The sequence below is a fragment of the Zootoca vivipara genome, chromosome 5 (genome assembly GCF_963506605.1).
Source record: "Zootoca vivipara chromosome 5, rZooViv1.1, whole genome shotgun sequence".
NCBI classification, from domain to species: domain Eukaryota; kingdom Metazoa; phylum Chordata; class Lepidosauria; order Squamata; family Lacertidae; genus Zootoca; species Zootoca vivipara.
In genome coordinates this window covers 89,278,204-89,304,179 of record NC_083280.1, presented here as the reverse complement: position 1 = coordinate 89,304,179, position 25,976 = coordinate 89,278,204, and the positions used below count along the sequence as shown (strand labels likewise).

Below are 25,976 nucleotides of genomic sequence, written 5' to 3'. Positions count from 1 at the left end.
TCATCTTCATTTTGATGATGATGAAACCGTTCCAGTTGACAGGCTATTGGAGAGTGAGTATTTGTATTAACTTTGATGCACCAAAACATGGGTAGCTAGCCAACGTGTGCCCTCCAGATAAAATTTCCTTCAGCCCCAATCATCTTGGTTTAGCTACCTATGTTTCGATGGACTGTTTTACTGAGACATTGTGCTGTTTAGACTTTGTGCAACGGAATGCAAAATGAATTGAGCTTCTAGCACACACTCATTCTGAAGCACTTTTGTTATTAATTGTAAAGGTAACAAGGCTATACGAAGCAGCTTTATAGGAAGCATTTTATGATCTGTAAATAATGTGTTATTTTGCCTTAAGTAGGTATAATAATCAAGAAGCCAGCTAGAAGCTAAGTTGTCCTTTCAATATGCACTCCTGCATAGATGTTAGTAAAGTAGCAGAGGGGTCCATTTACCTCCAATCCATTTACCTCTGATCAATAAGAACCTCCATGTGCTTAATACAGATAATTTCTGGTCCGTGGGCCACTTTTGGCCAGCTATGACATTTCCCCCAAAAAAACCATACGCACCTGCCAATCAGACTCACAGGTTTCTATGAAGTTGTATTCTCCCTGAAACGGCAGGTATAAAGTTTGCGTGTATTTCTTGATCTAAAACAGTCAATGTCCTATGTGGTTCAGAGGGTCTTTTAGCAGTGACTGCAGCCATTCCTGGACATGGATAGTCATGATGATTCACACTCTGGTAGTATCCTAGTTGGATTACTGTAACGTGTTATATGTGGGACATTCCTTCAAGATGACTCAGAACGTCCAGTAAGTGAATAACACAGCTTCCAGCATTTTGACTGGTATGTCCATGACTGCCCATGTTATAACAATTTTGGAACAATCACATGTCTACCTACTTTATTCAGAGTCCAATTTAAGGTACCACTGCTTCACCTTTCATGTCTGCACCTCTCCATGTGTGCACCTGCAGCCTCAAGTAGTACAATGCAAGAGGAGCTTTATGAGTTAATTTTATTGGATGTATAAACTAGCCTTAAATAGTACTGGATTTCCAATACAGCATATGGAAAAATTGTTTGTTTGCTACCATTTAATTTTCTGACAGCTTGAATCACAAATGTTTCTTGGGAGTCCCTGCAGCCTTTGCATGTGGTGTATGAAATGATTCTGGAAGATTGAACAGAAAGAAAGTTCCTTGACCTTTCTAGAATAGTCCACAAACACACACTGTGACCACTGCCTTGGAGCTAGGAACTCAATTTTGTAAAACGAATACAGGGTTGAATCACATAAACCCTGGTAATATAAAGGTAAAGGGACCCCTGACCATTAGGGCCAGTCGCGGACGACTCTGGGGTTGCAGCGCTCATATCGCTCTATTGGTCAAGGGAGCCGGCGTACAGCTTCCAGGTCATGTGGCAAGCATGACTAAGCTGCTTCTGGCGAACCAGAGCAGCACACGGAAACGCCGTTTACCTTCCCGCTGTAGCGGTTCCTATTTATCTACTTGCATTTTGATGTGCTTTCAAACTGCTAGGTTGGCAGGAGCAGAAACCGAGCAACGGGAGCTCACCCTGTCATGGGGATTCGAACCGCCGACCTTCTGATCGGCAAGCCCTAGGCTCTGTGGTTTAACCCACAGTGCCACCCGCGTCCCTCACTGATAATATATCCTCAACCTATTTTATGCATGCACCTAAAAACATGTGTCTGTACAGCAGACATGAATTTTATTGGTGCATATGTCAGATAGTCAGGAGTCGGCCATTGCTCCCCACTACACGTTAAAAGGCAAGTATATGCTTTTTGACACACTGTGTGAAGTAGTACTGAAACTTGTGTTCCTGAAAATTCCAATAACAGGTAATATCTAGGCTCTAAAGCAACGGTTGATACCAGTTGTGGCTTTCAGTAGCCGTTGCTTCAACTCCTTTTACTTCCAGAGAAGCTGAGGCTCCCTTGTTCCTTTAAAATTGGAGTTCACTCTTCATTTCAAAGTAATATTTTCTCCCTGTTACGAAATAACAGAAACTTCATAGCCTTGAAAAAATATGATAGGTGCGCTGATAGTTGTATCCCTTTAGCTGTGGATCTGTGGCCCAAACTTAGTTCATATGGCTAAATCTTTTTGTGAACATTCCAGTTAAAGTTACCATTAGTTTGCAGTGCTACAGATACACAGTGTATTGTTACCAATTATGTGTGATTTATGAAACATTCTTCATTCCCTGTGCACTCAAATATGAAAATATATTTGTTTGATCAAGTTGCTAGAATTTGTAAGTGTATGCCTTTTTCTTTCTCTAAAAAGATTCCTGCTAAAGAAGATTGTTCTTTACTACTTGGAAAAGATGACAAAACTCATGTATTGAAGTACAATGTAGGAGACTTGGTATGGTCCAAAGTAACTGGCTATCCCTGGTGGCCATGCATGATTTCAACTGATCCTCTTCTCTACAACTTCACAAAACTAAATGGTATGTCCTCTGTCTTTAGTAGTTTTGCATTTGCAGCTATTGCTATGTTAGGCCCAAAAACTAACAAGGAAAGCCACCATAAACTGGTATCTTTTATGTGTCTCACAAGTTGCACTGAGCTTTTTATTAGAAAAATAGCTAATATAAAGGTTGTAATTTGATTAAAACTATTACAGATATTTTGATCATGCTGTATTGAACTGATCATTTATTACTCATTGATTTATTGTATACTTTATTGACTCTATAGCTAAGAATTAAACCGTTGGTGTCATGCTTTTTGTCTAATAAGAAAAATAATTTGAGTTCTTGTGAGTCAATCTCTGGTAGGCGACTATTTTTATAGTTTTCTTCTCCACTCAGGCAATTTCCACAGTCAAAGCACAAAACATGACTTATACGCTTGTTGCAGACCCCCCATATAGGGACAATTTTTTTGTTTTGCTAATTTTCAGATTTAGCATGATACCATAGCAGCTCACCCAAGAGTCCTCCATATGTTTTGGGCTGCAACAGCTATCAGCCCCAACCATCATGGCCAGTTGTAGTCTAAACATAGAGAGCAACAGGTTGGGAAAGACTCGCATAGTCTCTGACCTACCCCCTTTCTTTCAACCATACCCTATAAACCAGGCATAGGCAAACTTGGCCCTCCAAATGTTTTTGGCCTACAACTCCCATGATCCCTAGCTAACAGGACCAGTGGTCAGGGATGATGGGAATTGTAGTCCCAAAACATCAGGAGGGCCGATTTTGCCTATGCCTGCTATAAACCTTGCCGTTTCACCTTCCTGTGAGCCAGTGTTCTCCTAACAGTATAACAGAACCCAGTTACGCAGCTGTTTTCTTTTGTGTGCACTGTGAGATTGTCTTGGCCAAGCTGTAACTTCATGTGTGTCACTGTTGCTGTTTTTCAATCTTTAGCCCCACACTACTGAATGATTCTGAAAAAAAATGATTGTTTGAGATTAGTAATATTACTGACTTCTGCAAGGCCTTTTTCAAATGACTGCATAGAGTAATGGCCTATTTCTTTAAACTGTCCATATATTTCCAAACTACTTTCTTTCTCTCTCTCTCTCTCTCCATGATTTTTTTTTAAAAAAGAATGTAAACATATATATTAAGATATCAGAGCCTGAAAGAAACAAAGGTTAATCCATTTTCCATTAAATGTGTATTTACATTTATGTATGTTTATATTAATATTAATATTTCTAGGTGACAAAATAATTATATGTGCCCCTGCTACCTTTTTCCAGGACAAAAGAAGAGCTTTCGCCAATATCATGTTCAATTCTTTGGAGATGCCCCAGAACGAGCATGGGTGTTTGAGAAGAGTCTTGTACCGTTCAAAGGAGAAGAGCAATTTGAGCAATTATGCCAGGAAAGTGCAAAGCATTCCCTTACCAAAGCAGAGAAAATAAAGGTAAATATTAATGTGTTATGTATTAACATACAGTGGTACCTCTACTTACGAATTTAATGCGTTCCGAACGCACATTTGTAAGTCGAAAAAAATTGTAAGTCGAATCCCATAGGAATGCATTGGGAGAAAAAAATTGTAAGTAGAAGCAACCCTATCTAAAAATTCGTAAGTAGAAAAAATCCTATCTAAACCGCATTCAAGATGGCGGACGGAGCTCCATTCGTAAGTAGAAACATTCGTAAGTAGAGTTATTCGTAAGTAGAGGTACCACTGTAGTTGTTCAGTTGTTGCTTGAATGTTCACATGTGCCACTGCATGCATGCATATTTATTTATTTCAATTTATATACCGTCCTTTATCCAATGATCCCAGGGCGGTGTACAACATTAGTAACATAATTTACACATCACAATAGGAGGCCATAGAATAAAGAGGATTGTTTTCACCTGGCTGCCAAAGATATGGAATGATGACACAAGGTGAACTTTTCTCGGGAGGGCATGCTACAGAAGCCACCGCAGAAAAGGCCCATTCTCATGTTGTCACACTTACAGTTTTAGCATAATACCATAGCTCAGCCATGTTACTTATGTCATGTTGTCATTGGGTGTATTACTGCTTCAGCCATGGCACATTTCTTTCCAAGTCATTGTTCCATGCACAATTCAACATCTCTTGTTTAGCTTTTTTTTTTTTTACATTTTGGAGTAGAAGCTTCATTTGAATATGTTAATAGTAGGAGACTGACATTTTTCATCATTCACATGGGTAAGGGTTTCATTTCATTCTCTCTTGTTGGTGTGCTTCCCTGCAGATGTTAAAACCTGTTTCAGGAAAACTACGCCCCCAGTGGGAAATGGGTGTTAAGCAAGCAAAAGATGCATTGTCCCTGACAGCAGAGGAACGAAAAGTCAAGTACACCTTCATTTATGTTAGGGGAAGACCTCTTCTCAATCCTCAAGTGGCAAAAGAAGCAGGTCTTGCTGTAAAGTCTCTGGAGGAAATGGATAAAATTTACACAGATGAAGACATTTCTCAGACTTTGAAATCAAAGAAAGAATCTGATATTCCTACCAAGAGGAGGAGAGCAAAACAGCTTGCATTGAATGAATCAGATGAAGGCATTGAACCAGTTAAGAATATCACCCCTGAAAAAGTCCTTGAAGGGAGAGAAGCCAAAAGGAGCACAGGGTCTCCTGTTGCTAGGAAAAAAGTTGTTGCGTACACCCCACGAAACAGAAAGGGAGATGCAGTTTCTCAGTTCTTGGTTTTTTGTCAGAAGCACAGAGATGAGGTTTGTGAATTTTCCTTCAGAACTTGTATTACGAAGCTTAATTCATATGCATATCTGTGTTTCTTGTGATAGTATCTCAGAGGTGCCACAAGCACTCTTAATACATGAACTCTAGCTGTTCTCTCATAAATATAGACACATGCACACATGTGTGCATACAGAAACCTATTAATATACCCCATCTTTCCTCAAAGGAGATCAAGCATAATGCACGAGGTTAACCTATTTTCTCCTGGCATCAAATATGTGAAATAGCTTAAATTGAGAGAGTGACTTGTGATGGCCTAGAAGCATTTGATTCCCCAAAGCAGCATTATGCACTGGCTTACCTGCATAAATGAGCTTTTTAATCAAAACAGAAGTCTTGGTTATTGAGGGTGGAACTGCTAACATTTCTTCAGTGTTATGGTCAAGGTAGATAATGTAAACAAGTTCAGATCTCATCCTCACCTCAACCACCATTCTGTATACAGACTTAAAGGGTTGTCCATCTCTGACCCAGTGTCTGTCCTCCCTTTCATCCACCTACAGTATTTGAAATACATTGATACAGTAGTTCTGGGTTTTCTTTGGTGGGGCAGTTCAGTTTGGAGGGCAGATTTAGGTTGGGGGAACAGCATGGATGAAAGGTTAAGCCCTGTGTGTATTTTGCAGCCCCAATCATTACCTTGGCAGATGCTTTGAGGGAAAAGGGGATATGTGCTTGAATCGTGTTTGTGTGTGTGTGTGTGTATAGAACGGTGGTATTGGTAGCAGAGTACTCCTGGTGATGAAGAGAAAATCATAATTGAAAATGAGCACCTTTCATGGGTATCTTGCAAGTGAAATTTGCCAGGCAAAGGCCAAATATATCTGAGGCAACATGAGTACAGCTGTTAAGAGAACTACAAGCCCATGTTTGAATGATTAGGCAAGCCAGACTCCCTTGGTTTGTTCACAGTGGGGGAATCCTTTTCAGCCTTAGGACCACATATCTTTGTGGGTAACGTTTTGGAGTCTGCATGAGTGGATGCAGCCAGAGCCAAAAGTGGGTGAGGCCAGAGTCAAAAGTAGGCAGACTTTCACCTTTTGCACAGTAGGTTGCATTCCAGCCACACAAAAGCCAGAGGTTTCTACCCCCTCTCCATTCCTCCATCTTCTTGTCTCCACTGGAAGTGGTGAGGCAGAAAAATGTCCGCCTTTCTTTCCACTCTGCAGTTTTAATCTGAAATTGTAGAAGCAGTACTGCACCCAGAGCTCAGAAACTGCTTGCACTAATGAAATTCCCTGTTGCAAAATGCACCTAGAACAATGGGGGTTTCGAACACTGGTTTTCTCTCTCCCTACCACAATTGTTTCAACAGAGGCTCCCATGTAGGTTTGCATGGGATCCTCTGCTAAAATGATGGGGGTGGGAGCATCATTTTAGTAGGAAGTTCTGATTCACACCCCTTCCTGATTCAGGGAGGGGCTATGCGTCAGAATCCCCTGCTGAAAATTCCCGCTATTGTTTTAGCAGAGGACTCCATGTATATTTGTACAGAACCCCCTCCCAAATCAGTGAGGGAAATGCCCCTTTTGGCAGGAGATGCAGATAGGCCATGTGAAAAGTTGTGCTAAAGAGAAGCACATCCCTTCCGTTTCTCTCACCCATCAGTCCTCCCAGCCATCACGGGTCCTGTAGTTTCAGCTGGAATGGGGACAGGATCTGTCTCAGGAAGAGGAAGAGGACCCCACGGCTGGCAGTGGGGGAAAGTTCAGGTACTGATGGAGAAGAGAGTCCTGCACTGCTGTTGCCCTTCTCCATCTCTTCAGAGCCAAGTTCCCAGGTAGCCTAATAGGTACAGTGGTACCTCTACTTACAAATAACTCTACTTACGAATTTTTCTACTTACAAATGGAGCTCCGTCCGCCATCTTGGATGCGGTTTAGATAGGATTTTTTTCTACTTACGAATTTTTAGATAGGGTTGCTTCGACTTACGAAATTTTTCTCCCAATGCATTCCTATGGGATTCGACTTACAATTTTTTTCGACTTACAAATGTGTGTTCGGAACACATTAAATTCGTAAGTAGAGGTACCACTGTAGCTGGAATATGGGTGGAGCTGGTTGAATTGGAGGTGTGGTGAGAGATGGAGAGTTCAACACACGCCCCTCCCCATCAGGAGCACCCGCTTGCAAGCAGAGTCTTCTCACTTGGGACCAGAGTGGGAGGGGCGGGTCCATTGTCTAGCTGTGCATCCAAAAACTCCTACTTGGGAATCATTGAACCATGTACTTAGAGCTGATGCTGAGACGGTGTGCTAATTTTATGAATAAAGCTTTCAGGATTTCCCAAGTTGAGATTTGGAGTATTTCGTCTGATGGTGGGAGTCAGGGCAGTGATGTCAGCTGATGGGTGGGCAGGTGTGTGTGTGGGAAACTGCCTCACAGGTAAAATTTGGACACCCACCCACCCCATGGGGCAAGAAGATTGGCCCACAGGCAGGCAGGTTCCTCATCTTGCCTTAAATTGACAAAATAGTTGGCATGTTCTATAAGAAATCCCCCAGCAGACCATCTTGATAACATGTATTGAAACAAAAGGTGACAACCTTGGATGTTTGATATTTCCTTAAATGTATCCCATGTCTTCATGGAATGTTATGGAATCTGCTTTTAAATAACTATAGTGGGGTTTTTTAAAAAAACTATTTAGAGTGATGCGTGCCCCTGCAATTTAGGATGACACTTCAGGATTCTGATGAACTGGATTATAGTCCACAAAGCTTATGTCAGGAATGGGGAACTGGATCTCTCTGAGGGAACTTGCTCACCCTCCACGGGCCATTTTGACTGCTGGGCTGGGTTATTGGTTTGTAAATCACTTGGTGTCATCTTCAAAGCTCTGGCAGAAAATGGAGAAATATCCGCCTGGGTTGTCCTCTTTTTCTGGTGTGCCCCTGTTGATTTTTTGATGGCTTTTGGTACCATTGACCATGGCTTTTTTTGTGGAGAGGCTGTTGGGAGTGCATGGCATTGCTTTGCTAACTGGACGACCACTTAGGGAGTTTTGTATGACCTTGTGGAACCTTCAGTGTTGAGAGGCCACAGAGTTTGATTTTATCCCCCATGCTGTTTAAAATGTATATGAAACCACTGAAATGTATATGAAACCACTGAACGTCTGCCATTTTGGAGTGCGCTGTCAGCAATATGCTGATGCTGCGCAGCTTTAGTTCTTTACGTGCTGAATCAGTGTCTTGCCTTAGTAATGGATTGGATGAAATCCAATAAACTTCAGTTCAATCTGGACAAAACTGAGGAACTATTTGTGGGTGGTTACCTTGACCGGATGAGTGGGATATGTCCTGCTCTAGATGGGATTACACTCTTTCTGAAGGAGCTAGTGCATCACCAGTCTCGGTGCTGGAGAACAGCTCCCCTAGCTTACCCTCTGTGGATGCTGAGCAAGCTGCTGTCAGCTGCAATGCCCCAGAGCATGTAGCTCTTGGCAGTTCTTGGGCTGGGTTAGCATTTCCCGCTGCAACATCACAGATCTTTTAGTTGCTGGGCTGACCCCTCCCTCCCATACTCATGGGTTGACTGAAGTGCTCTCAGCAGTGGTACCAAGCATGCAGCTGCTCACCAGGGTGGCCTAGCAGCGTGGTTCCTCCAACATTAAATAAAGCACAGGGCAAAAATTTGTAAGCAAGCCCTGGCAAGGAGGAATTGCCTGAGTGACTGAATGAACTGCAGGCCTGCAGCATTGCCCAGAAAAGGCTAAGTTGAAGGTGGCTTTTTGCTCTGTTCTTCTGTGAGACGATGAAGAAAGGGTGAGAGAACAGAGAATTCATGGCAGAGACAGGACTCAAACCGGGGACTTGCTGACTCGTAGCTCAGTCTCTTGACCCCAGGCCATGGTGGAGAACCTGTGGCCTTCCACATGTTGCTGGACTACAACTCCCATCCTCCTTGACCATTGACTGTTTTGGCTGAGACGGATGGGAGTTGAGTCTAACAACACCTGGAGGATCACAGATGCTGTGCCAGATCAGAAGTTTTCCACTCCATAATTACAGATCATATTTACTTGTTTAGAAAAAAATGCTCCACTTTTCCTTATAAAATAAACTCAAAAACCTTTGTACCCAAATGGAAACATAACATCAAGCACAATAAAATGTTCAAATTAGTGTAAAGCTAGTTCAAATTTCCAAATTATGCTAATAAGCATACATATACGCATACAGTACAAATAAATATTTTGCCTTCTGGATCCCACAATATGAAAATGAACCTTAATCTCTACTCTATTACTTTTAGATGCAGAGTGTTAGTTTTGACTACGTATATGTTTTAATTCCTACTCTGAACGAGTGTTATGTTTGTTCAGGTGATTGCTGAACATCCAGATGCCTCAAGTGACGAAATTGAAGAGCTGCTGGAATCACAGTGGAACATGCTTAGTGAAAAACAGAAAGCACGCTATAACACAAAATTTGCCATAGTGACCTCTCCTAAATCTGAAGAAGACACTGGTAAACGTAAAACTGTGCTAGTATACTCTAACTAAGTTTGATATATGTGGTGGTGTTAACCTAAGCACACAGCTTGAGACTTGTAGGGGGGGCAGACTTTGCTGTTCTCCACTTCTAATTTTGGTGTGTCGTGATGATAGCCGTGAATGCAGTCTTTACAATAAAAGTCAATAATGTCTGCATTTCTTGGTCATTGTTCTGCGGAGTTTCTCTGTGTAAAACTACTGTTTAGATATTGCTGGTTTCTCATTCCCTTCCTGTCTATAAGCAGCTGCCTCACTGTTAGCAAAGTGAGAATGGTGGAACTGAGGAGAAATAAATAATCTTAGCATTTAAATGTTATCATTAAACATATTCAAACTTCTTAAAATTACAGTGTCATTTGTAATTTTATTTCCCTTTCTTTATAATAAGTGAAACTGTTGACATGCATAAACATCAGAAATGCATGTTTCCAAATTATAAATGACCAATTGAGCACTGCGCTGGTCTTCTAGAATAGCATCACAGCCTGCAAGGCATTTTGGTTGGTTGGTTGTTATTAACACTTCACTCAATATCCCGATATAGTCCTAAAAAGTTCTTTGGAATAGCTAATAAACCTGAAGGAGAAAGGGAGGGATCTTTCTCAGTAAAAGTAGTAGCAGTAGTAGTAGTAATAAAGTGATATTTAGCATATTAGCTTCATTAGATTATTATGGAAATTTTAAGCCATCAGGTTGCTGCTTTGGGCAATGAGTGGAATGAAGGTGTGTTTGACAGGTTTGTCAGTTTTGGAAAAAAATGTATAAAAAGTGGAGTCAGTTTTGTTATCTGTGTATGAAATAACATCTTGTGGGAAAGTTAACAACTTTGTCGTAATGTGTAAAATAATGGATGTCTATTTTAAAACAAACACAAACAAACAACACTGCACAACATTCTGTATCTCTAAAGGTTCATCACAGAAGACTATGGGAGAGGCCAAGCGTAAAGTGTTTCAAGAATCCCCTATAAGGAGATCAAGATCCAGAAGTAATTGAAATCTGTGCTGTGTACTATTAATGCATTATGAGTAATTCTTAAGCCTGCCTTTTATGTAATTGCTCACAAATCATCGTTTTTTCTCTCGGATGTTGTGTTCCTTTGGCTTCAGAATTTATATGGCTCCCGAATTAAATACTTGAGTGCTGTAGTGCTGAATTTTGTTCAACTTCCTGATAGCTTCGTCCCACAAAATAATCAAAATGAATATAGCTTATTTCATATCTATACAATATGTATTTCATGCTTGGGCATGTTTTTAGCAGTCTGCAAATGATCACCATTGTATGCCAGTATAGTTTATACCAATATATTATGTTCAGAAAGCACTGGCGTATATAATAACTGCTGGCTGTGGTATTTTTAAGCTTCCTAATTGACATGAATCATGTCTGGACAGTTATCTGTAGCTGTTAAAAAAAATAGTTTATTAGCATTTGTTGCAGCATATCATATTATGTTCTGAAGTTGAAGTTCTGACTGTTACATGAAGCCGCTGGTCCTCAAGGCACTTCTGTTGAGATGGGGAAAGCAGTTGAGATGAAGCTCATTACTTATTACTTTTTACATATAGATTCAGACTGCTAAGAAGTTTGCCCTTTTTTAAAGTAAGTCTTTACAGCAGAGCTGTTGAAACATAGATTGGCTGCTGATCCTTTTGTTTTGGAGCTACCTCTCTGTAACATGGAATTTGACTACTTCATCTCCCCTCATATGTAAACATTCAGGGTGTTGATGGCATTTGTTCTCCTAGGCTTTGATTGAGACAGAACATTTAAAACGGGGTTTTCTTGGCCTTCGTACAAAATAAATTCACATGCTACATATATTGCTAGACGTCTGCCAAACTGCGAGAAATGGCACTAGTGATCTCGCAGACAGAGGTAACTGAAGCCTTCCATTCTATAAGACCTTAATTCTCGGGAAGAAATTATTTTAAACCAAGAGTAAGACTTCAGATTGTGGGTCCATTGGTAAATTGCTTGAAACAAGAAAACAAATGTTAACTTGCACAATAACCCTGTGGTGTGTTTTGATAAGAAGCTTAGCCCTGAAAAATTTGTACTGTAAAATTAGTTTTAGAAACAGGACTTGCAAGCCCCAGGCTTTTAAGGGTTAATAAAGCATATTAAAACTGATGAAAACTAGATGAGTTCAAGATACTTTCTAAATGAGCTTTAGATCTTTTTCATGTAAGTTTCCCCCCATCCTCCTGCTCCAAGGTAACTTACATGGAAATAAAAGAAAAACATTAAAGAGGACAAGAAAACCTAAAGAAGATTTTGAACCTCAGGAACTACCTAGGAAAAGGCTCAGGATGGATAAGAAGAATTACCTAAAGGTAACTACATTGTTGGCTTGTTTGGTACATTATAAAAGCACCAGACTTGATTATATCTTTCAGTTTTTCAGAGTTCCTATAGTGTTCTGTTTCACTGAAAACGAACGCATTAACTATGAAGTGGTTACTCAGAATGAATTTAAAACACAAGTTTGGGGAGTATTTGAATACATCCCCTAGGATGTCATATGCCTCATTGAAGCTGGCTTTTCCTGAACCTTTTTGCCAAGTAAGTGGGAGAGGTGTTGTCAGGAAGCCAAGAGGGGGGAAGATAATGGACTGTACTGTATTTGGGAAAACAAAAAACTTGCATGGCTCTTTCCCCCAGGAACACTGTAGAGCAGGCTTCCTCAAACGCGGCCCTCCATATGTTTTGAGACTACAGTTCCCATCATCCCTGACCACTGGTCCTGCTAGCTAGGGATCATGGAAGTTGTAGGCCAAAAACATCTGGAGGGCCGAGGTTGAAAAAGCCAGCTATAGAGGAATATCACTGTTTTAGAGAGCCATCGCTGCTTTTTTAATGCAGCATTCCTTGCACTAATCCTCTTTCCATCTGAGATCTATTTGCATATCTAACTGTCCTTCACAATGAGCAAAGGAGCAGAAATGCTGAATTTTAAAATGCCTCAATTCCAGAATTAAGACAGACATACATAAGTGAGAAAAAACAAGCATAGCTAGACCACACACCCATTTCCACATTTAGTTAAAATGCTCACTTGCTAATGTTCAACCAAAATGAGTTCTCCTGGAACTTAAGCTCATTAGATCTAGTCCTGTCATCTGGCAGAAGAGAACGCATCTTTGCCCTTTTCTGTGTGATGGCCTTTCAGGTTTTTTTTTTAAAAAAAGAGTATTAAATGTCTTCTCCAGGCTAAACATACCCACATTTTTTGACCATTTCTCATGTCTTGTTTTCCATACCTCTGGCCATCTTCGTTGCTCTTCTCTGAATGCATCCCAGCTTGTGCAGTGCAGAGCAGTAGGGCAACTTTCTTAAATATTTTGCTATGCAAAATTGTACACGACAGTCATATGAACACCAGTGGCCATCTTTAATACATAGAGCATGGGGTTTATTTTATAACAACCTTTTAAAACAAATTTTGAGGGTAAGACATGCACGCTTAAAATGGTTTTTAGTGTTGTGCAATTCAGTATCGGAAATCACTATACAATAAGGTAGGTTTCTGTGGGCTCCTGTTGATATTTTCTTGGTTTGGATTAGAGTGCATTGGCTTTCTGCTCTTTGATTCTATGAGTGCAGCAATTTTTCTGTTCTTGTTCTTGTTTGTGATTGAGGTATTTGCACATAAATTGAAAATATGCATGAGGTGGGCTTTGTTGTTCTTACTCAAGGTAGCCCAGAATTTGCAGAGCAGTTGGTTAAGTTACACTTTACGTAAGTAAAGCTTAATCTTACACAAATGGGACTCTTACCTAAATGTGTACTAAGGATTTCAGTGGAATCATTCATGGAAGAATCTTTTAGACCATAAACTTATAACTTGGTAAATTTAAGGCTTAATTCAGACATCTTTCCTGCTTGTTTTGGAATTTGAGGATTCCGTAGCTATCTTAACAGCGTTCTGAACAATTGGGAGGGGAGGAGAAGGTTTAGGAACTGACGGATGGCCCTCATTTTCTTGAATATGGAGCTTTTCAACATCCAACCTGTCCCTTTTCAACAACTGCAGCTGTCTTTTTTAAAAAAATGCTGTTGGTCACTTTGCTCCAGCAGCAGCTTGTGTCTATGATTTGCCCAATAAAGCTGCTGTCTCTGCCTCTTGAGAATGCTGAAGTGCCCCAATCCACAAGAATCCCAGCAGGAAGCAAAGCCTAGAAGGAACTGAAACACTGGCTTTTGCCCTCTTGCTTAACCCATTTTTTATTTTATTTTTAAAGCCGCCAGTCTTTCCCTGTTCCTCCCCTGTCCAGGGAATAACTCCAGCCCTAACCCCTTCAGGAGCTGCTGCTGTGAGCTTGCCATACTTGAGGGTGGCAAGGGAAAGTACAGGTTGAGCAAGCTCAGTGCTTCCTAGCCTTCGCCGACAGATGGTGCGGCTGCAGGCAGAGGGAGCCCTCCAGGGCTTTGAATGGGCTGAAGCAGCTTCTGTAACCAGCCACATGAAGAACGTTATACTGTCCCTGGTATCGCAGCATCGTGGATAACACTGCAACTCCTTGGTGTTTCTGTCGGCATGTGTGAGTGTGTGCGTGTGAGAGAGAAATTATTTCCTTTGGTTTCAATTTTGTGCTGTTCTTTACACTGGATTAGGGTGTCCATGTGTCCTCTTTTTCCAGGAAAACATTCTCTTTCTCAGGGGTAAAATTTATTTCCGGGTGGATTTTTAAAAATTTGTCTCTGGCTATACTTTCTGGATGAGACATAGACGTAACTGATGGTTGAAGACTTGCTTTCTTCTTTTCTCCTGCCCCCCCCCCCCCCAAGCAATATATCACAGATTCTATTCTTCTTTCTTTGGCGATCAGTTGTAGCCGAGTAAGGTTGTCTTCCATAAACATGGTTTTAACAATGAGTCTGTAAGTGACTGTGGAGGCCAATTCTGGATCCACACGTCCTTCCACCGGGGGTGGGGGTGGGGGCATAGGTTTCCGGGCAGGAGTTGATCACAGTGTGGATTTGCCAAACGTGCCTTCCTCTTAGTACGTTTCTCCCTTGCGTCCTGAGTTCGAGTGTCTTCAGAGCCCATGACACCTTTGGTAAAGGCTGTTCTCCAGTTGGAGCGCTCACATGCAAGTGTTTCCCAACTGTTGGTGTTTATACCACATTTTTAAAATTTGCCTTGAGACAGTCTTTAAAACTCTCTTGTTGACCACCAGCATTGCGCTTTCCATTTTAAAGTTTGGAATAGAGTACAGTAGTTGCTTTGGAAGACAATAATCAGGCATCCGCACAACATGACCAGTAGGGGTATTTAAAATGTGAGCCGTCATAGCATCCTCTTTTTTGCTCTTCACAATATAGCAACCGTACCCTGGAAATAAGTGAGCACCTTTTTGCGATGCAGTCTCTGCCACATTACTCGCTTTGTCCTTTTTTTGATGAAATCAAAGCATGTGGTTATAACATGGTGTTTTTAAAAAACAGTCATCATTGAGAATATAATTGGGTAGCCTTAACTTAGTGAGCACAATGTGATTTCAAGCATAAATGGAACATTTCATACTTTTATCAACTTGATTGGTCAAAACAAAGTTTAGCACCTTCTAAAATTCATTATAGAAACCCTTGATATCAGCACCAGCCAGATTTATGGTTACAAAAATGCTGTGTTCTGGATAGACCATGCCTGCAACAGGTTTGTGTTTAACCTTTAATAAATGATTGTTTTGATTGATAGTTTCTCACCTTCAAGAGATTCCATATAAATGAGATGGATATGGTGGTGTTTTTTTACCTTCATAGTATCTTCTGTAGTTTTGTATTGCAAAGGCATTTGCCTGGTAATGTCTACATTTAGATTAGGTTTTTTATTTTTTCATTTCATTTCATTTTTATTTATTTTTTTGTAACAGAGGGAGACAAGCAATGACAAAACAGCAAAAACAAACTCAGCTAAAGTCACAGAAACATCTTCACAAAAGAACCAGTCAGGTAATGTGGTCAGAACAAGCTTTGATGTAACATTTTCAATTAAATTATTATAAATTCCAGTTGTTGAAGATTGCCAACTCCCTAGTTTGATGAAAAAAATGTGGCTTTGTTTGAATGCTGGCATGAGTTGTTGTTTTCCTGTATTGCTGTTGTTGGCCCATATCTTTTTCTAATATTGTGGAGAATGGGATTCATTAGACATACCTGGTAAAGTAGAGTGCATTGAACCTACCCCTCAGTCATTTTATGGGCTAGTTTTTAACATGCCACAGGATTCTTTGGCTTGGACCTGACTGCCCATTTGCTCCCTTGCATCTACAGTGCCACACCACACCAGACATTGTGTTGGAAGGTCCCCTGACTCTCTGAAACAGCTTTTATGAGATCGGAAACCTCTGTTCTGCTTGCAGTTCATAGAATTCAAATTCAGACATTTGTCATTCAATTAGCATTGTGTGTCTTCATGCCGTTTTGTAAGATTTAGTTCAAGAGAGCAGCGGGGAGGAGTGGGAGGTAGAGAACCAGTCTCTAAAAGCTATTGGTCTAGATACACTTCCCAGTGCAATCCTAGAAATGTGAGCTCAAAAATAAGCCCCATTGTGCTCAGGGAACATGCTTCAAGGTAAGAATGTATAGGATTGATGCTTAAAAAAGAAATCTGGGTGTTGTAATGTGGCATGTTTAATCATAACAACTACTCCCACCATGAGGTTGCTTTTCAAACTATTTTATCCTTGAAAACAGATTTGCTAGTATTCTTTAAACCCCGGGTTCTACTTAATTGACAAATTGAGGAAAACCCCATACATGTTGCTCCACGTTCCATAGATGAAGAGTGGAATACAAATTAATTAACAAGTGACAAATGTGCAAACTTATTTAACTGAAGTGTTTCTTAACTATTAATGCCTTTTGAAAGTGCTCTAACACTGCAGTAGTTTTAAAAAGTCCAGTGTAAAAGGTTCCCACACATTTGAGGGAATGTTATCTACAGAATTCAAGAAAATGCATTAGAATTCCAAGTTCACCTTTGTAAACAAATTATTTTACCGCAATGACAGGTCTTTCAGATGCATGTAAACCACTGAAGAAGCGAAATCGGGCTTCAGCAGCAGAATCGTCAGATCTTGCCTATAGCAAAACTTCATCTCCTTCAGCTTCCTTAACTGAGAACGAGGTAAAAATATGAATGAATAGTGGCATTCAGATAAAACTCCGTAACTTCTTTTTAGAAACCATGCACAAAATCCACATAAACCAAGGCAATGAAATTTAGAGCGAGGCATATCTGTTCTGTGGAACACCTCTCCTGCATTTCACCGTCTCTCTTCTTGCTACACACTGGTAGACTGAGCTGTGCAAGGCAGGGAGAGGAGGAAGGGCTGGTGAATATCTGGCTCAGAAAGAAACTTCATCTCAGATGGGTCCAACAAAATCATTCCTCATACCCAAATGATCGGGAAGAGATGCTCCTATCACATATGATTTTCGTGACTTTCTTCCTTGGTCAATCCCTTCTGTATAGAACTCTGTATTGCTTTAAAACTATTAAAGGTAGAAGAATGAATCGAAAAGCACCTGGAAGAGCATACTTCAGGCTTCCAAGTCAATATATAATACTTCAAATGTACATACAATTCAAGCTGTAGTAGGACTAATGCAAGTTAAAATACTGTGTAAAAATTGCAAAATCAAAGTTTGGTAACTTCTCTGGACATTTTAGAATACGTTTGTGTGTTGGCATATAAGATATACTCCAAGCTAGCCTGAAGGAGGGGGGGGAAACCAACCAACCAAGAAGCTGCTTTACTTCCAAATGCATCTTATTCTGGTAAATTGTTACATAATTTCACATTAAATAGTATCATATATTTATGCCATCTTGTGTTTATATCAATGTTTTATGGAACTAATTGAACTAAGGTATGTATTACAATGTATACAACAGTGTAAGTGTACATAGATTGAATGATCTCTATAAAAAGTTCAACACTATTCCAAGATTACAGTTTATTTCAACTACGCAGAAAGATGTGTAATTATTGTTGCAATAATGTAAATCACAGATTTCATGGATGGTTGCAAGTTGCTGTAAATACAGACACTGTGTAACCAGCTGGATAGCACGGTGCTGATAACCCCAAGGCTGCAGGTTTGATCCTCGTAAGGGATAGCTGCATATTCCTCCATTGCAGTGGGTTCAACTAGATTATCCTCGGGGGCCCTTCCAACTCTGATCCTATGTCTGGATAATGAATATGGCTTCTGAGAGAAGTAACAGAAGCTTCCCATCTCATCCCCTCCTCTTCCCTGTGCTTCCCAAAACGTTCCTTTGGATTTGGATTGTTCTCTTGAAGAAGATGGGGTAGTGCTCCATTGGTTGCTGTAGCGGGTGGGAACCTGTTTCTCAGAATTGTACTGTTTGGATCCAAGTCATTATTTTTAGATAATTCTATAATCGCACTGAACTAAATATTCAGTTTGGGCCGTGCAACTTTAAGCATCTCCTAGCTGGAGTCTCTGCTGGCTCCGGTTGCTTCCTATCTCCCACTCAGCTCTTGGTGTCCAGGCCCTCCTCCTTTTGGACAGGAAAACAATCTGCAGTGCCACAGTGCCAGGTAGCATTTCCAATGTAACAAGTCTGAGCCTGCGCTCCCTGTTAACTTGGCTGCACGAGCCTGAAGGTCTGAGAAATACTCATATAGACTTGGTTGACTGAACTACATCTGGCATGGTTTTCGATTGCACCTTCCCTTCCTCTGACTCCTTTTCCCTTTGGGCATCTGGGAGAGCCTACACTGAAGTTTCTGGGGGTAAAAATTATTCTGGGAGACACAGCAGCTCTCACAGTGGCCCTAGGAGGAAACACTACAGGTGAAATGTCTGAAGATCTGATCAGTTCAATTACTCCAGTGCTGGATATCTCATCTATTTGAGATGAGAGTGACCTAGCCTAGATAATGATCATGGATTCCTGGCTTGGTAGCTGGGGAAGTAATTTTGAGAAGGAAACTGCTCAGTCTCACAGGGATGCTATAATGGCAATTTCCTGAAGCTGAGGGAGATTATGGTTGCAGCTTGTTAGTACTTCTACTTCTCAAGGCAGATGGGGGGACGTTGTGTTGCATCATGTGGACAGACAGCAAAGATCATTGTCACAATCTCTCCTAAATTAAGGCCTTCTGCTCTTCGGGGGTCCTGCAGGCAGTGGCCCTAAATACTTAATGAACAAACACCAATCCATTGGTTTCGGAATTCCAGAGAATACAGTGGTACCTCGGGTTACAAATGCTTCAGGTTACAAACTCCGCTAACCCAGAAATAGTACCTCAGGTTAAGAACTTTGCTTTAGGGTGAGAACAGAAATTGTGCTCCGGCGGCGCGGCAGCAGCGGGAGGCCCCATTAGTTAAAGTGGTGCTTCAGGTTAAGAACAGTATCAGGTTAAGAATGGACCTCTGGAATGAATTAAGTTCTTAACCAGAGGTACCACTAAACTCAGAGTAGTGACCAAGGTTGTGTGGGTGGTGCTGTGACTTTTTCTTCTCTGTTTAGCAATCCGCTGATACTTTTTTTCATTAGGAGAAGTAATAAGAGACAGTCAACCCACTAAGGGCAGATTGGCCAATTGATTTCATGGACACCTTTCCTCCATTTCTTTATATCTCCTAGGCTAGCATAAAGTTCTGTGAGCAGCAGGTGGGGATGTTCCTTGTTGCTGTTTGGTGCTGAGGAGACTGTGATTCTCAGATTTTGTGAGCTCCAACATCCTCGTGGCTCAGTCATGCATCAGAACCAAAAGTATAAGCGTTTAACTGCTTGGAGATTGAAAAGAACCTCCCCCTAACCCATGTTTACTCCAAACAAGTGTTTGGTACGTTTCTGGCTTCTGTGACCAATAGTTCGTGGGATTGCAAGAAAGGATTCATCAGCAGGTTGGGTGGGTCTAGTAAGAACTCTTATAGAAGGGGTTTTGGAAGTCCTGGAGTTTCTGCAGGACAGTCTCAAAACATTTTGCAGACAGGCTTCAGCTTTGGCTAACATCGTAGGCCCTTGACAGGTACTCCACTCTCATGTGCACCGGCTTCTGAGAACAGTGTTTGGCATTCTTCCCACAGCTTGTACAGTCCTTGTCTATCATAGTTCTGTGGACGCTAGCCAAAGTTCTTTCCAAGCTGTTAAAAGTTTGCATTTGTGTGTGTGAATTTCCGTCCTGCTCTGCCTATACCAAAGGACAATATACTTGCTCATGGCCTACTTCACTACGAAAGTGTGGCCGTATGCTAAACATAGTGAGATTTATTTTTATACTTTGCTTTTTAACCAAGGTTGGCTGCCAGCGTAGTTTACCATCAGAATCCGCATACAGTCATACCTCGGTTTACGTCCGTTGCGGTTTGAGTACTCCGCAGACACAGAAGTGTTTACTTCTGGGTTCCGCTGCATGCACAGAAGCGATCTGTGCGGTCGTGCTCTATCAGTGCTTCACGCGTGGAAGCGCCACTCGGTTTAAGTACTTTTTGGGGAGCAAATGGCTCCCCGGAACCAAGGTACCAATGTAGTGCAATATAATTGGGATTATGTTAGAATGCGTGTAGCAGTCTCTTCTGGACACTTGTAATAAAGTACATTATCTAAGTCCTTTTCTAGACAGAAGGGCACTGTAGGAGCTACATAACTGATTTGACAAGGCAAAGCCTTAATTAACAGAAATCTCTTTAAAATGCCCCTGCATTTTTTATTTTTTGCATTCTTCTGGAATTTCTGAGTTTGTTTGTTTGTTTTCCCTATTATGCAGTCATGATAGATAAAGTGTGTTTCAGAGCTTTTTAAAATAACTTTCATAAAGACAGCTATGGATAAAATGGAAGATGAAAGTTGAGTGCAGTCAAATATATATCTATGTTACCCTGGAACATCACTTTGTATGCAGATCTGGCACTTGTACATGGGAGTGTGGCTCCTGACAGCTTCCCATCCAAGTAATGTAGCCCTCCTTCAGCCTGAACTCATGAGCTAGAGATTATTGTTGTTGTTGTTTAGTCGTTGAGTCGTGTCCGACTCTTCGTGACCCCATGGACCATAGCATGCCAGGCACTCCTGTCTTCCACTGCCTCCCGCAGTTTGGTCAAGCTCATGTTCGTAGCTTCGAGAACACTGTCCAACCATCTCGTCCTCTGTCGTCCCCTTCTCCTAGTGCCCTCAATCTTTCCCAACATCAGGGTCTTTTCCAAGGATTCTTCTCTTCTCGTGAGGTGGCCAAAGTATTGGAGCCTCAGCTTCACGATCTGTCCTTCCAGTGAGCACTCAGGGCTGATTTCCTTCAGAATGGATAGGTTTGATCTTCTTGCAGTCCATGGGACTCTCAAGAGTCTCCTCCAGCACCATAATTCAAAAGCATCAATTCTTCGGCGATCAGCCTTCTTTATGGACCAGCTCTCACTTCCATGCATCACTACAGAAGTAATGCTAGTCTTTTGAAAGAGAGAAACGTGTGTCTATGATGCCATGAACTCTTGGTCTAACAACTTAGAATTTGCAGGATCTGCAGTTCCTGCCTCTTCCCTCTGAAGATGGCAGCCTAGAATCTGGACCGTGTAACTTGAAAGTTGGGTCTTTATAGATAAATTCACAATCGTGGGTTGGGTATTACTTTTTGGTAATTGGTAATGGGTGAAGGAAATGCCCAACCTGAATATATGAAATTCTTGCTATTTTTAAATGTACCTGCGCTAGACGCCCTATCACTCTTGAGTGGCAAAATGAGGATTCTGTTCTTGTGAATTCATGTGGATTTATGTTCATTTGGGAAGAAAGGGCTTATCTGTGCCTACCCTCTCTTGGTTCTGCTCCATTTCATGGTCTTATTCTTTCTGGACTTTAGAAGGTTGAATTATTTCCCCTAGTGCCTGGTCACTCGGTTATCACGTGTTCATTGAAAGCTGTACAGTATCTCTACTGCTTCACCCCTCCCCCACGCAGTAACCTTCAGCAACAAACAGCAATGGGAAGCCAGGAAAGAGAATGCTTCCTGCTATTCAATTCCTGGAAAGCGCAGCAAGGGAAGGAAAGAAGGAGAAAGGATTCCTAGGACAGACACACACACCACCCCGGTAATGCATTTGGCTGTTGCAAAAATGGAAATTGCACATTGTTTGCAATTGTCTGCCCTTACAAATACCTCCTTTTGGGTGAAGGTGATGGAGAGTGTTGCGGTGGAGCAGCTGCAAGCATTGTTGGGTGACACAGACTATTCATATCCATTCCAGTGTGGGTTCAGTGCTGGCCAGAGCAAGATGGGAGGAGCACAACTTGGCTCCTAGTTCTTGATCTCTTGTCGGCTTTTGATACCGTTGTCCGTTGTGTGTTCTTGAATGAGAATTGGGTGCAGAGTAGCATTAGGAGAGTTCCTTTTGGTCCCCCGTTGCCAACGCTATGTAGTGCCACGGGGCTTTTAAGTGCCATTGAATATCCGAAGCTGTTGGGAGGAGTCATTAGGAGTTTGGGGGCAAGGTGCCACCAGTATGCTGATGACAAGAGCTGTTTCTCCATAACATCTGAATCTGGAGAGGCCAGGCAGCCCTTGGACCAATGCTTGGATGCAACGGTGAGGTGAACGAGGAAGAACAAGCTGAGCTTTGAATCCTGAGAAGACAGAGTCACTGTGGGTGAGTGGTTCCCACGTCTGAGAAATTAGTCAGCTGCCTGCCCTGGGTGGCTTGCATTCCCCCTGAAGGAGCAGGTTCACAGCCTGGGGGTGCTTCAGTATCCACTGGTGGCCAAGAATTGCTGGTGGCTAGAATTGCAGTCGGTATGACAGCTATGACCGTTCCTGAGCTGGGAAAGCTTGGCCATCATGGTTCATTGCAAGCTTTGAACTGTTTCCTTGCAAAACCCAGTTCTGCTCCTTGAAGGGCTGGTCATTTTGTGCCTGAGTGATACGCTGATGCTCAAACAGAGAAGACGGGGAGGCTGTTTGTGTCGGCTCCTCCTTCCTTGTTAGTTGCTGTGACTCACTTTCTCCCTGCGGCGGGGCTTGCCGCACAGCTGAAAAGCAGGTCAGCAGCTCCTCCTTCTGGCTTGCTTGGATCACCCCGCTCTCCCGTTCCTGCTTCAAAACCCTTAGAAATAAATCGTAGCAGGCAGGAGACAGTGTTCAGCAGCAGCAGGAATGCTCAAGAATGTAATTTCTAGGGGACAAAAGAAAAGAAAATAATTTTCAGCACGTTTCTGGGTTAGGCTTCCAAAGAAGGAAAGTATGTCTGCTTGATAAGCTTGCTTGTGTTAGTATAAATTCTAGGCTGCAAAAAAGAGTTTCCCTGTTGCAAGGGGGGGGTGTTCTTGTGCCAGTCAAGCACTTTTGTAGCTGTTTCCTCATTCTTGTTAGGCTTGTTAGTCAATAATTAACCTAGGCAGATAATACAGTTTTGCCTCTCAATAAAGCAGGAGTTACTTGCTACCCTCCTTCCTGTTGCTGGTTTGATTTTCCACCTGCCCTTCACCATAAGGTCTTAGGGGTGTATTGGGCACTGATTTCAAAAATGGGTAATTTGCAGGTGTTGACTGCATTGGGTGTTGTGATACACTGTGCTATTGTCAAGTTTCACAAGCACTGCAAATAGGCGATGTGAACCTCTTGATTCTCACGACCTTTTTGAGGTTACCAGACCAAACAGATATTTTTCTTTGCCTTGCTCCTGGGTTGCTTTGCTTTTATCAGCAGCATATAATGATCTTGTATATTCTACCAATTTTTATGTGAACAGCAAGGCTTGTTAAATTTTGTCTTGAAAGTGAAGGGTGTTTTTTTCCAGATTTCCTTTCCTGAATATCTTAAGGAAAGAAAATATTTGGCAGTTTGTTTGTTTTTTAGGTATATTCAGATATTCCTATCCTCTTCAAGCCACCATATTCTTGTCTGTAGCAAAGTATACCACATGGAATTTGACAAGATAAGCCATTAAACCCCTTAGGTTTCAACAGTTGTCTCTGTGTTATATGGGTAGATCTTATCTTATATGAGGATTAGGTTCCTGGGGAAGGGCATCAAATGTTGTCAAGGGCAAAAGCTGGATAATTCCATTGGCCAAACAGCACTGTTAGTGTCAGAAAAATGAGAGTTTCTAGTTTTATGGTTCAATATATCCCTTAGGGATACCATCTTGCTGCATCCAAATTGTAAATGATATTTTAGCTGTGTTTTGACTGCAAACCTTCATGATAAAATCAGCCAACTGCTGTTAGATCAGCTGAAGATAGGGGGAAAAAATTGTATGATACCTAATTTTAGAAAAGTAGCCTGTACCACATCATTTCCTAAATTAATAGGATAAACATAAGTGCCACATGAGTGTTACGTGCATGCACAATTATGTGTGTTTCTGCAACATGCTAAAATATTTTTGTTATCTAACGTACTGTACTTTTCTTTCCTGCACAATTCATCCAGCAATAAATATGAATAAGAACCAACAAAGCTTCTATGAGTGTCCCAAGTGTCATTTTTGTAGTCTTCTTTCTATAGTAATAATTGCAGCCCCTTTCAACAAATGCCCAGGCAGGCTAATATGATTCTTCATTGCTCTCCTTATGTTTCCCTAAATGCCTCCATTTTGCCAGCCACTGCTCTCAGTTCCTCAGATTTCAGTTCACTTTGTGAACTTTGTGGTTTCACCTCTGTAGTACTCTTTTTCTAATGGCCAAATGAGCTGGCCAAAGAAAGACGTTAAATGCATCTTGGCATTTAATACACACTTTGAAAAAGCAAAGAGCTACTGGATAGGGTATTGATATTTTACAGGGAGTGCGGCTGGCCGGTAAGGTTAGGTGAGGAGCCTAGTTTGTTAGTACAGGTTGTTTGGAACAACTATTTTTCTCTGTTGCTCTGTGGTTTTAAACATAGGTTTCATAGGAAGGGTCGTAGCTCAGTATAGATCACCTGCTTTGCATGCTGGGTTTAATCCCTGGCATCTCCAGGTAGGTCTGGGAGAGAATCTTGTTTGAAACCCTAGATGGACCCAATGGTCTGACTAGGTATAATGGAGCTTCTGAGGTTCCTATAGTTACAGATTAAAATGTTTTCTGGCTCCTACTTTAGAGATTATAAATTTCTAAAATCTCTGTAATATTACTTTGCCATTATGCTCTTTTCACTGTAGGTTGTATTGCATATGAAATACTGAATTCCTAACAATAACTAACGCTGTTATCATATATTCAAAATTGTCTATGTGGTTGATGCTACAGTTCTGACATTTGCTTTAGAGCCTGGCTGCCTCCAGAGATAGATAATGATGTTGTTGTTTTTGTCGTTTAGTTGTATGCTACTCTTCGTGATCCCATGGACCATAGCCCGCCAGGCACTCCTGTCTTCCACTGCCTCCCACAGTTTGTTCAAACTCATGTTTGTGTTTTCAAGAACACTGTCCAACCATCTCGTCTTCTGTTGTCCCCTTCTCCTTGTGCCCTCCATCTTTCCCAACACCAGGGTCTTTTCCAGGGAATCTTCTCTTCTCTTGAGGTGGCCAAAGTATTGGAGCCTCAGCTTCACGATCTGTCCTTCCAGTGAGCACTCAGGGCCGATTTCCTTCAGAATGGATAGGTTTGATCTTCTTGCAGTCCATGGGACTCTCAAGAGTCTCCTCCAGCACCATAATTCAAAAGCATCAATTCTTCGGCGATCAGCCTTCTTTGTGGTCCACAGATTGATAAAGGGTGGGCAAATGCAAGGGTCCAGCTTATTAAAATTCTCTTGATGTAATTTGTTATTTGGCAGGCTTTTTGGAGATTTAAATATGAAAGCTGGATATAGGGCCATTTCTTTGTCCAAAACCACCTAGTGAGGTGAGATTCAAACTGGAAATTTCCTGTAGTTTAAGATATTTCAAATGCGTACCATAAATTCCTGGTGCTGCATTTAAAATGCATACTAAACATACTAAACAGGGCCTTCTCGGTAGTGGCACCTGCCCTGTGGAACGCCCTCCCAGCAGATGTCAATGCAATAAGTAACTATTTTACTTTTAGAAGACAACTGAAGGCAGCCCTGTTTAGGGAGGTTTTTAATGTTTGATGCTGTACTGTTTTTAATATTCGGTTGGAAGCCGCCCAGAGTGGCTGGGGAAACCCAGCCAGATGGGCGGGGTATAAATAATAAATTATTTATTTATTCATTCATTTAGTTCTGACATTTTATTTTTATTGTTTCTTTTAGCATAGCTGACGTGGAAATGGGTATAGCTTGGATACAGGCTTCTGTTCATGCGTATGCATTTGGAC

The 25,976-nt window shown here is 41.5% G+C and overlaps 1 protein-coding gene across 2 annotated transcripts in view; it reads left to right on the top strand.

Annotated features, from left to right (window-relative positions):
* The window catches only part of NSD2 (nuclear receptor binding SET domain protein 2), a 65,863-nt gene that overhangs the window by 15,167 nt on the left and 24,720 nt on the right, over nt 1-25,976 (top strand). For both annotated transcript variants that reach the window (XM_060275129.1, XM_035137435.2), the window contains 8 exons: nt 2,323-2,488; nt 3,751-3,917; nt 4,732-5,211; nt 9,569-9,713; nt 10,650-10,727; nt 11,960-12,078; nt 15,622-15,700; nt 16,762-16,877. In XM_060275129.1, coding sequence (XP_060131112.1) covers nt 2,323-2,488; nt 3,751-3,917; nt 4,732-5,211; nt 9,569-9,713; nt 10,650-10,727; nt 11,960-12,078; nt 15,622-15,700; nt 16,762-16,877 — 1,350 coding nt within the window. The remainder of the gene's footprint in view (nt 1-2,322; nt 2,489-3,750; nt 3,918-4,731; nt 5,212-9,568; nt 9,714-10,649; nt 10,728-11,959; nt 12,079-15,621; nt 15,701-16,761; nt 16,878-25,976) is intronic.